At 41.4% G+C, this 12,399-nt stretch overlaps 1 protein-coding gene across 1 annotated transcript in view; it reads right to left on the reverse strand.

The window, feature by feature from the left end:
* EIF2AK4 (eukaryotic translation initiation factor 2 alpha kinase 4) overlaps nt 1–12,399 on the reverse strand; it is a 96,245-nt gene that overhangs the window by 36,956 nt on the left and 46,890 nt on the right. The window contains exons 14-19 of the mRNA XM_069484768.1: nt 11,155–11,238; nt 8,934–9,056; nt 6,568–6,672; nt 4,716–4,773; nt 4,085–4,164; nt 399–500 (exon numbers count right to left, since the gene is read on the reverse strand). Of these exons, the coding sequence (XP_069340869.1) occupies nt 399–500; nt 4,085–4,164; nt 4,716–4,773; nt 6,568–6,672; nt 8,934–9,056; nt 11,155–11,238 (552 nt within the window). The remainder of the gene's footprint in view (nt 1–398; nt 501–4,084; nt 4,165–4,715; nt 4,774–6,567; nt 6,673–8,933; nt 9,057–11,154; nt 11,239–12,399) is intronic.

A 12,399-nucleotide genomic window follows, 5' to 3' on the forward strand; every position in this document is an offset into this window, starting at 1 on the left:
CATAACCTATCAATTTCTCCAAGTAAGATTTCCAAAAACAAACAAAACTGAGGTAAGATTTTCATCACTGGAGGTGTGTAAGCAGAGGTGGTCTTCCACTTACTAGAGACACAGTAGACAGACCTATAAGATCCCTCCCAAGAGTTGACAGTATTTGGGTACCAAAACTAAGTTATTTTAACAACTTAGGTGAGGTGACTTTCCTTGCTCAGAAAAATGTTTCACTGCAAATCGGAGAACTGGTTGGCCTGTCATGTCTCAGTAAATGAGTCATTAGAATTACAACAGGACAGCCTCTTCCATATTATAAATACCAGAAAAATACCTTGCCTTGAATTATGATCTCCATAAGATTTCAGGTTACTGGAAACTTATGCACCAAAACATGTGATACGTACATCTCTGAGTTGGTTGAGAACAAAGATCCTTTCTGAGGCCGTGACCATGGGGTGATAGGACATCTCAAAGAAGATGATTCCCAGGCTGAAGAGATCCACTTTCTGAGGGGAAGAAAGAATTGTATTTAGAGAGCCTTGATATGAAAGTATAATTTACCATGGAATTATGAGCACCTGTAGAATAAAGTTTGCTGAAGCGCAAAACAAGCCACATTAGGAAAATGTGATGATTTGTTTTAAAAAATTATGGGTATAAAGACTAAATGAGATATTTTATATTTAGATGATGATAAAATATTTAGCATGATTTCTCTCAACACTTTCCTAGAAAATTATAATAATTGTAACTGGTTTAGCTACATACACAGACATAGGTAACTGCTGGCTGAAGATTGGAAATAACGGCTGAAGAATAAGGGCAACTGGGACTGGTCATAAGAATTTGCTTTGTTTTGCATCTTTACTAATCATCTCAAAAGTGAAACAAAGACCAAAATCTGCAGCTGATAGCAAATGTCCACTACTGACTGCAAAGCCATCCTAGCAAGGACAAAAGAATGGCACAACAGAAAGTTCATGTGACTAATCTTAGCAAAATACGGAAGTGCAATTAAAGAAGAAATGCAAAGGAAACCTATGGAATGGGAGAAAATATTTGCAAATCATATATCTCATATATTCAAAATATATAAGGAACTCATACAACTCAACAGCAAAAAAACAAATAACCTAATCAAAAAACGGACAAAGGAGCTGAACGGACATTTTCCCAATGACATACAAATGTCCAACAGGGACATGAAAAGACACTCAACATCATTAATCATCAAGAAAATACAAATCAGGCCGGGCGAGGTGGCTCACGCCTGTAATCCTAGCACTCTGGGAGGCCGAGGTGGGCAGATCGTTTGAGCTCAGGAGTTCGAGACCAGCCTGAGCAAGAGTGAGACCCCATCTCTACTAAAAATAGAAAGAAATTACATGGACAGCTAAAAATATATATAGAAAAAATTAGCCGGGCATGGTGGTGCATGCCTGTAGTCCCAGCTACTCAGGAGGCTGAGACAGGAGGATCGCTTGAGCCCAGGAGTTTGAGGTTGCTGTGAGCTAGGCTGACGCCACGGCACTCACTCTAGCCTAGGCAACAGAGTGAGACTCTGTCTCAAAAAAAAAAAAAAAAAAAAAAAGAATAATGATGTATTATATTCTTGAAATTTGTTGAGAAAGTAGATTTCAAGTGTTCTTACCACACACACACACAAAATGGTAACTAGGTGAGGTGGTAGACATGTTAGTTTGATTGTGGAACTCATTTCACAATGTATATGTACATCAAAACAGCATTGTATACCTTAACATATACAATTTTTATTTGTCAGTAAAGCTAGGAAAAAACAAACAAACAAAAAAGCAAATCATAAAAAGCCAGAGAAAGAAAACAGAGTAAACTCAAAGAAACTAGAAGGATATAAATAATCAAGATAATTATTAAATAATTAATGAATAAAAACAAAAATAAATGGCAGTAATACAAAAGAAGCAAAAGCGCAGGCACAGTGCAGAGAAAACCAACGTAGGGAGCTGCAGAGGGGAAGGTGGCATTTGGAAGGTAGCGTGTCTGAGGAAACTGGTCACGACCTGGCTAAGGGAAACATTGCTCATTGTCAGCTGCGAAGAGAAGCCACTTCCAAGAAAATGGAAGACATTTTAAGAAGCACTCTTAAATTAATCTGGACCCAAAGATGAGTAAGAGAGTCTCTTGAAATACCACCGGTGACTTCCAAAGTCTTAAATTCTCATTGCCTGCACATACTGGCATAGAAAATGTAGAACATACAGAAAAGCACCAATACTTACTACTACTGATGTCTAAGATGTGTACTGTTTTTTTTTTTTTTTAAATACACACACACACTACAAAACTAGAACCATACTACTGTTTCTAACTTATTATTCATTTAAGATATTGAGAATGTTTTTAACATGCTATTATTATCATTTTTCTAAAGCAGATTTCTGAAACATGCTTTTAATGGCATATAGTACTAAATTATACAAAAGTCCCATAATTCATTTAACCAGCCCCCACTTTAGACACTTATTTTTCACTATTACAAACAATGTTGTGATGGACCTCTTTCGTATCAATCTTTTTAGACGTCCCTGGTTGTTTCCTTTGGATAAGTTTCTAAAAGTGGAATCTCTGAGCCAAACGGCAGAGCACTTTTAAGGATTTCATGACACTTTTCCAAACTGACCTCAGAAAGATGACACTAAAGGTGCCCTCCCACATGCACGGTGCATGCAGTCCAGCTCCCCACACCCTCGCCCACTGCTGCCCGATGCTCCCTGTGAGGACCAAGACCCAGGCTTGAGTTTCCACTGCAAGCCTGAGAATCTTCTTTGATGCCAATGGCCTGCCTGATACATTTTCAATATTTATCTCCACTCTCTAGATGAGAGTGATCTCATCTAGTTTCATGGCTTTAAATCCTGTCTGTGTGCTGATGAGTCTCAAATTTATGCCTCTGACTCTCATCTTTCCTCTGAACTCAAGTCTTTGGTCTCTAACAACCTACTGGGCATCTCTAATCAGATTTCTCATCACGCATTTCAAATTAACATGCCTCACACTGAATTTTCCTGCCATCTTCCCCTCCTTCCCCCTATGTCTTTCACCAGGTTTCCTCACCTTGGTCAACTGCCCTTCACCCAGGTGCTCCAGGCAGAAACCCGAGCCTTGGACTTACTCCCCTCCACTTCCTCGCCAACATCCACTCCGATGGGAAAATCTCACTTTCCCCTCCGACATCGGCATACTTCTCCCCATCTCTGCTGCTACCGCTCCAGTTCCAGCTACCAGCCACTCCACCTGGACTTCTGAAGCCTCCTGGCAGCAGCCACAGTGAACTCTCTTGTAAAAGATTCTTCAGTGGCTGCCTGTGCACTTCCTAGTAAACACATACTCCTTACCCTGGCTAACCTAGCCTTGCGTGATCTGACCCCTGCCTTCTTTTCCACCTTCACTTTGTGCCTCTCTCCCCGTTGCTGGCCACACTGTAGCCACACTGACCTTCCTATTGACTGTCTTAAACATGCCAAGCTGTCTCACCCACGGCCTTGTCTTCATGCATGCTGTTTCCTCTGCTGCACCCCTTTTCCCTCCCTGTCATTCTCCAGCCCCAACTTTGCATGGTTTGTCCCTTGCCATCCTTTATTCTAAATGCTGTCCTCTCAGGGAGGTCTTCTCTGGTCAGTCACCTAAAGAAGATGCCCCCTACTGTTCTCTTGTCACCTCACTGCATTTCTTTTCTGCTTAGCCCTTGTCACAATTTGTGATTACTTCTTTTACTTTTTGCTTGTTTATCATCTGTTTCATCCATCACTGGGTAAGCTCCCTGAGGGCTGGGGCCTTATTCACGTGACTGCCTGTTCCCTGTGTTCCTGGGACCTTGCCCAGGACAGGGTTAATCCACATACTCCTCGGATGGATGGGTGGACTGTAAGTTCCTGGCAGCATCAGCTTTGGTCACCATCCTCGGACACCACGTGTTCTGCAAGGAGTGCGAATGAGCGAACGTTCCTGACTATTCAGCTGGTAACTAAATCCCAAATGCTGTGATCTTGATGTTCTTACTGTGAGCTTACTCCTGAGACCTTGCCTCTTCCCTCCACAAACCCTGTACCTGGTTGTATGCAGATTTGGTGCTTCCCTGGACCTCCGGGCTTACATACAGAGCAGTGCCAACCATCCCAGTCAAATGGCCTGTGTGGAGGAAAAGAGAGGGAAAGCTTTCCAATAACAGGACCTAAAGATTAGGCAAATTAAAAAAAAAAAAAAAAAAAAGTTTCTTAAAAGTGAGGCGTGATCTGTCAACCGTCGGCACCAACCATAGGAAGCAGCAGCATGCACCGCACCAAATGAACAACCCTAAGTCAGACATGGCCACACGCTCCATGCCACACAAGGATGTCTTTGCCGTTGCAGGGGAGGGGCCGTGCCAGAGAAGACGACCCCAAAGGGACAGGGTCAAAAGGTGACCTCACAGTACCACTTGGGCTTAGACTAAGTGTGACTGTCTACCCAAGGGAGCCAATTATTCTAACTGAAGCTCTAATTTCTTAAAGTTCTGAAGCACAATTAACACACTGAAAAGAAAAAAAAATTAAAGCATTTCTATAATTTGTTAAGTCTAATGAATAATGAAAATTTGCTTTAGAATAAAAACTTTACAAGTAAAAAGCAGGTTTCAGGTTGAGAAATTCTGTGGTCTTCTTTTTAGTACACGAATGAAGTATGGAACCTTCTGGGTTTACCTGAAGGGTCTGATTTCATTGAGTGATCTCCTGCCTGATCCTCTTGCTTGCCGTCAGCCTAAAAACACAGGTAAGTCGGATATCCAGTTAAAATGTTATATTATTCCAAAGGGCTGGCCTTTCCATCTCTAATACTGACTGAAAAAAATATGACATGCATGGAAATCTGAATAATAACGCCTTTTTTTGAATCTCAATTTGTTTTCATTTAGTTAACCCACTAATGCAAGGCTCACAGGAAATCCACTGAGCTCAAAAGGGCGGAGGGCAACTCACTATACAACTCTTTCTTCAAGGCAGAAATACCCAAAAGCTTCTAGAAAGCAATTTATTTTCATGTTGCAAATGCCAAAAACAGAATCTATTTTCAAAAATGTGAGAGTATATTAAAACCAACTACAAATTAATCTTTCTATTTTCCCATTGCTGTTACTTTCTCTGGGTCAGTTTTTACTCTTCTCTCCTCGAGGCTGGTCCCCAAACCTGCTATCACTCGTCGCTAACACCTCCTAGGCAGCCTCATCTTCCTCCTCGAAATCTGGAACATCTGTCTCGAGCAACGCCCTGAATCACTATTGTTATGCCTTCACGCCACAGGTTCCTATCATAAGCACCGGCATAGATAACAGCAGCTTCTACCTTCTCAGTGCCAGGCAGTGTTTCAGGTGTTTTACCTGCACTCTTATCTTACCTTGCTGACAACTCTTTGAGGTAGGTACTAGTATTCAGCACGTTTTACAGAGGAGGTAGTAAGAAGTTAATCAATTTGCCCAAGATCATGCCACAAAGCAGTGGCACAGATAGGACTCTACTCCAGGTCAGTGGGATTCCAGAGCCTGTGCTCTTAACTACCTCACTATACAACAGCTTTCCAGATATCAAGTTAAATTCTTTATTTTAGGGATCAAGATCTCCATCATCTGGCCCTTCCTTGGTCTCAGCACTCTTCAGCGTGCCCCACCGTTCTGGTCAGAACCACGTCCTCACTGTCCCTCTCCCGCCTCCTCCCTCTCCACTCCTAACCTCGCCTTCTAATTTGGCCCCTGTGGCTGTTTTCACCATTATTAATCCAAGTCCTGTTTTCCTTCTCTGCCTACCCTTGGAATTAACTGCATTTCCTACAGATCTTGGTGTCTAATAACTCTGGCCTGCGATATGAAGTAAAACTCCTCCTCAAGGCCTGCCACCTACAAGACTGCCCACCCTTCCAGTGACGTCCCAACCGCCCAGCATCCTCCCTCACTCTCCGCTGCACCTCCCAGTTCCAGCCAAGGAGACAACACCCTGGTCTTAGAACAGCTGTGTCTGCTCACCGCAGGGCCTTTGCTTATGCTGTGCCTCCTCTCTGGGATCCCGTGTCCTGGTGTCACCAGGGCCTACTCTCAACCTTGGCATGCTGGACTTCCCACCCTTTCTTCAAGGCCATGTGAAACGCTGTCTTTATACAGCCTTTCCTGATCCTCACGACCATATGATCCCCTGCTGTTTTATGTTTTTGAGCTTCATTTCCCCAAACTAATGAAAAGCCATCCAAGCGTAAAGCACCTGAACCAGTGCCAGGCACGAGAGATCAAAATACCAAATTATTTCATAAGGTATTGTATGCTTTTGACTTAAATATTGTTCACAAGCCAGTAATTTTATGTCCCTCAGGTAGAATGCTCTAAACTGTATTCACCATTTCAAAGCCTAAAAGACCATCTGCAGTGCGCCCCTTCAGGCACTGTGTAATTTCCTGAGGATTACACAGCAGAGTTCAGCGAACTCTACCATCCTTTCTTCTAACACTTTCAGGATTATCAGGCATCTGGGTCCATTTTGGGGGGGACAGTCTAATTTTTAAAATACTCACAGCAAAGGCTAGATGGTCTGTTGCCAAACCAAAATCACCTATTTTCACATGGTCATCGGAATCCAAAAAAATGTTGACAGGCTTCAAGTCCCGGTGAATCATTCCCTGTTGGAAAAGAGTAAAGAAACCAACAATGCTTCTCATGCACAGTTTATCAGTACACCTGTTTCCTAAGTTGAAAGGCCAACCTAGTGATGAAAACCGGAGGAGTCTTCTCTCACAGACCACCCTGGCCCAGGCCGTCTGGCCTCTGCACTGTCTCCCGACTGGCCTATGCCCGCTCTGCCATCTCCCAGTTCTGCCCAGGTGTACCCTGATCAGGTGAACTCCAAAGGATTCCCTGTGGCATCCAAGGCCCCTTCCACTGGGTTCACCAAATTACCTTTCCCTCTGCTGCATCACAAAGCCCCTGCTCTGGTCAGGGAGACACACCATTTCATTCCTTTTCTATTCCTTTCTTTGCACTGTTTCCCCCACCGAGGACATCCTTTCAGTTCTCCACTCATTTGAACTGTGACAACACTGGCCAAGTGCCAACTCACTCATGAGCCTTCCACAGCAATCCCAACAATTCAACTTTGCATTGCCAGGACACACAGTAGGTGCTCAACGAGTACTTGTTACATGAACTCTGCTTTCTCTTCTTCTTAAGGGCTCATAATGTTTATTGCTTCATGTATTATTAATATAAAATACAAAACAATTAAATGAAATAAAGGCACTTTATCGTATGATCTCATTTACCATTACATGGCGGTAAATTCTGGGTCCCTCCAAAAACAAGAAGTCTCTCTCAAGCATGGGGTTTGCCACATACTTGTGCCTCCCTGTATTTCTAGGTGTGGCCCAGTGTTAGACAGCAAATGGTTCGCAAATACTGAACAAATTCGATGGAGAGGAAGAGAGCAGAGGAAGCACGGCTCTAGAACTCCAAGATGCTATTACAGTCATAGAGCTCTAATGGCCCTTATTAGAACTCATTTTTATTTCCAACCTTGAAAATTCTGCTTCCACCAACTCATTTATAAACTAGATGTATAAATTACAGCTCTCTCTTGGCAGAATAAATGTGATGCAGTATAAACATTTTAAGGTTAAAGCAAATCGAGGCAAAGGAAAAAACTGATATATTTATACTGGCTAATGCATTAGACAGTCCAATTTTTAGTCTGTAAGCAGTGTTTCATTCTGAAGCTAGGTCCATTAGCATTTACACTATAATGGCAATTTCTAGCTTTAAAATGACATTTTATACGTGTGACAAGTGTTACTCAGAATCTCATTTCCCTCCTTGCTAGATGACTTTCTGGTTTCTCCATGTTCCTGGGAAGGGCAGCACTGATTCAGTTAGAATCAAATAACTTGGCAGGTATTAATCACACTTTTGCTTTATTCTAAACCACTCAAGGAATCATCTTCACATTCCATATATGTTCAAATATTTCTTTCTGACCCAGAGGTTGGCAAGCGTTTCCTGTAAAGGGCCAGATAGTAAACATTTTAGGCTTTACAAGCTATACAGTCCCTGTTGCAACTATTCAAATCTGTTGTTATGGCAAAAAACAGCCATAGGCTCTATGTAAACGAATGAGCATGGCTATCTTCCAATAAAACTTTATTGATGCACACTGAAATTTGAATTTCACGTAATTTTTATGTATCATGAAGTATTCTTCTTTTGATTTTTTAACAATCACTTAAAAATATAAAAGCCATTCTTAGCTCACTGGCCATATAAATACAAAACAGGTGGTGGGTTGGATTTGACCTGTGGCCATAGTTTGCTGATCCCTGTTCTATCAGTGTTTTATTTTATATTTTATTATTTTACTGTATTTTATTTTATTTTTCCACTGCCTCCCCCAATCAGTGTTTTAAATTTTGGTACTCTGGGCCGGGCACAGTGGCTCACGCCTGTAATCCTAGCATTCTGGGAGGCTGAGGTGAGAGGATCACTTGAGCTAGGGAGTTCAAGACTAGCCTGAGCAAGAGCGAGGACCCATCTCTACTAAAAAAAAAAAAAAGAAAGAAAGAAAAAGAAAAATTAGGCAGGCATCAGGTCGTGTGCCTGTAGTCTCAACTACTCAGGAGGCTGAGCCAGGAGGATTGCTTAAGTCCAGGAGTTTGAGGTTACAGTGAGCTATGATCATGCCACTGTACTCTAGCTGGGGGAATGAGACTCTGTCTCAAAAAAAAAAAAAGAGATACTTTGCACTATTTTCTTGTCTTTTGACAATTTGTTCTATTTCATACAAAACCCATAGTTTCCTATTTCAGTTTTTCTTCATTCTCACATTTGATTTTTTTATTCGGTCATAAATTCATATAAATGTAAATTTTCAGATACAAAATGTTGTGACGTTTACTTTCTCATGGATATAAGCTAATCCATCCAGAATCTCTCGAAAAAGCCTCCAGAGTCTGATGGTGTCTCGGTACAGGCCCTGGTCAATGGTGTCGCGTAAAGTGCTCTTTTCACAGTACTCCATCTGCAGACAGGACACAAGAGGCAGAATTGGATGAGACAAAAGTTTAAGAGCATAATTGCAATTAATGTAATCCTCTATTTTAAAACTTATACCATGGATTTTAAACAGTTATGGGAAAGACTCGATTTTCTACATTGAAGAAAGAAACCAAGAGTATTAAAAAATTACCTTGGGGTAAATATGCATTTGTTAATGATGTTAATAATGCTAATAACCAACCACATTAAAAATACACTGGGGGCAAATATGCACAATCTGGCATCCCAACATAACCATTTTTGACCATCTCTTAATTTTCTATATTATTGCTCTTTAAAGAAATAAGACTTAGCATTCTGGGAGGCCGAAGTAGGCAGACTGATTGAGTTCAGGAGTTCGAGACCAGCCTGAGCAAGAGCGAGACCCCTTCTCTACTAAAAAAAAATAGAAAGAAATTAGCCAGACAACTAAAACTATATAGAAAAAATTAGCTAGGCATGGTGGCGCATGCCTGTAGTCCCAGCTATTCGGGAGGCTGAGGCAGAAGGATTGCTTGAGCCCAGGAGTTTGAGGTTGCTGTGAGCTAGGCTGACACCACAGCACTCTAGCCCGGGCAACAGAGCGAGACCCCATCTCAAAAAAAAAAAAAAAAAAAAAAAGAGACTTGTTTAAAATCCTTGTCACAAATAATATGAAAAAACTGAGAATACAGTAAAGTTTTATTTATTGTTTTATAGGATTGCTTCCAAACCTAAATTTACAAAAAGGGCTAATTAATCTAATGATGTCATTAGCTTTTCTTATTAGTACATTGAATACAAATGACCTTCAAGTCTAAAGGAAAACATTGTAAATATTAAAACATTCAAGAAAAGGCTCTGTCTCACCCCTTTGTGGTTGTATTAATGTATCAGAAAACAATGCAGCATCATTTAAATCTTAAATCAACACATAGCATTTGATTTATGAAAGTAGCCTATATGTTTCAACCAGTGCCAGAGTTGAGATTTCTCATGAAGAACAATTTTATTGTTTTTAAAGAAAGGAAGATCAGCCCTCATTCTCTCGCCCTCAGAACAAGTGTCAGCAAATTCTGACTCATCCTCCAGGTCTGAGTCAGGGCCTCACACTGCCTTCTCTGATGCCCACACCACCATCCTACCACACCTCCAGTGCACTTGCTTGTGTATTTCTGTCTCATTAGAATTGTTTAGGGGGTAACAGTGCATAATAGATACTCAATAGTGGTTTGGGGGATGAATGTTTTATTATCTGTGTAAGCAGTACCTCAAAGATATTTATGTCAGGGAATACCTAAAACCAGCTCCAACCCTATGAGAGCAACTACCTAATTAGTCCCTTCTGAAACACTTCAATTATCTGAGGGTTCCTTTCTCCCCACAGTACTGTATCTCACGTTGAAAGATTTGCCTAATTGCAATTAAGGCTGAAAACACTAGCAGTGACCCACAGGACTGTTCACTCGGGGCAGAGGAAAAGACCTCTTCTCTGGCTCCGGCCGTCCCTCTGCTGGCAGGGCCTACCACTTCCCAGGATGCTGCAGCTCAGGCAGGTGAGCAGGCCAAAGCCTGGGCTTCTTTTGAGTAACGCCTCACTAGAACTGCCTATGGCACTTGTCTCCCAGAGGTTCCTAAGGCTCTCGCACACATACGCATATGTGTGCGTCATACCTTACTTAGATTTGGCTTGGACAAAGTGGAGTTTCTGGGCATGCATAGTCTAGCATTTATGGAACTCAGAAATGGTTCTAAGCACTTCATACATGTCACCTCATCTATTCTTTACAAGTCTATAAGATAGCTATTATTATTTAATTTATAGATGGGGAAACCAAGGCACAGAATGCTGAGCTCACACAGCTATGACAGGTGGATCCAGGATGTGAACTTCCACAGCCTGAGCCCAGAGCCGCTCTATGGTGCCTCCTGATATGCTACAGAAAAGCTTGAGTTCAAGGTTGAGGGAAAAGACGCCAATTCATCTTTGGTAGTGCCAGCAAGCCTTCTTCTGTCCATTGTCTTATTCCAGCATCCTGAAACATGCCTACCAGCCACTACTGGGTGTTGCTGTGTCACCATGCTGTACACTAGGACCTCACCTGGATATACAGGTAGTGCACAGCCTCGGTCGTCACTGATGGCTCACTTTCATGGCAGCCATTCTTTTCGTCGCAGTCTTCATCCTAACCCAAGAGGAACACACAGGAACTCAAAATGGGGATGAAACTAAACTCGATCAACATCATCACTAAGGATTTGTGCTCACCCCCCACATACATGGCCATCTTATTGCCTTGGGAGGTCAGTTAGCAGAACACAACCACTGTCCATTAGAGGCTCACAGCATTTTTAAGGCAAGTTTGTTATTACCAGAATCCTCTGTATAGTTTACGAGTCTGTCGCTACACGAAATAATGATGGGGAAGATAGAAAACAGGTAGGTATTGAAGATGTGTAATCTATAGAAAGACTCCTTGCCAAGTCAATTCTTTCTGCCCATTCGTATCCTTCTATGGTAAGAAGGGCAGGATGTATACAGGCTAACATTTTAAGGCTTCAGTTTTACTGGAACGCCTTCCTTCGGTGGTAAGGCTTACTTTGGAAACAGAAGACTAGAAATCCATCTTTAGCTAAGACGATTTCACTGTGACCATATTATCAAAGGGCACACTGCCCTTAGGGCCACATCCTTGAAGAACAAGCACTCAGCTGCCACTTGCAGTGAATGATCCTCTAGACTACTTTGGCACATGGTTAATCTGTTTGTCCCCTACAGCTAATTTCCTTTCTAATACATGATACCTTTTTTAAAAAAAATTCTTTTTTTTTCCTGATAGATGTATTTGAATGCTTTTATCCTTATGAGTACAGAAGAAGCATCTGTTGGTATTTGCCCATTTCTGATTTAGGTTTTCTTGAGGAAAAGTTTTTGAACATTTTTCCTTTATCAAAGAAAAAAAAAAAAACCTCTGCTCTGGAAGCATTTACGTACTCTGGGGATTATCTGTAGAGGATTAATCTCTTGGAGGCTTCTACCCATCAATCAGAATGCCCATGGGATGCTGCCCTTACCTGAGCAAAACCAGGATTGTAAATCTGGAGCCCCCATGATAATTACATGCATAACTAATGTTAAAACTTTAACTTTTGCTTTAGCAGTAGTTGACATTATTTATGCTATTAATATTATTTAAGGTTAAATTTATAATTAATACATTTACACTGAGAGGCGTTTAAGATGATTTTAATTGATAAGAAAAGTACTTATAAAAACACACTGTCTCAGGATTAGGAAGTGGACATGAAAACATAAAAATAAAAAGACACATTGGCTAATGCATTCA

This window comes from Eulemur rufifrons, chromosome 2 (genome assembly GCF_041146395.1).
Source record: "Eulemur rufifrons isolate Redbay chromosome 2, OSU_ERuf_1, whole genome shotgun sequence".
Taxonomy (NCBI): domain Eukaryota; kingdom Metazoa; phylum Chordata; class Mammalia; order Primates; family Lemuridae; genus Eulemur; species Eulemur rufifrons.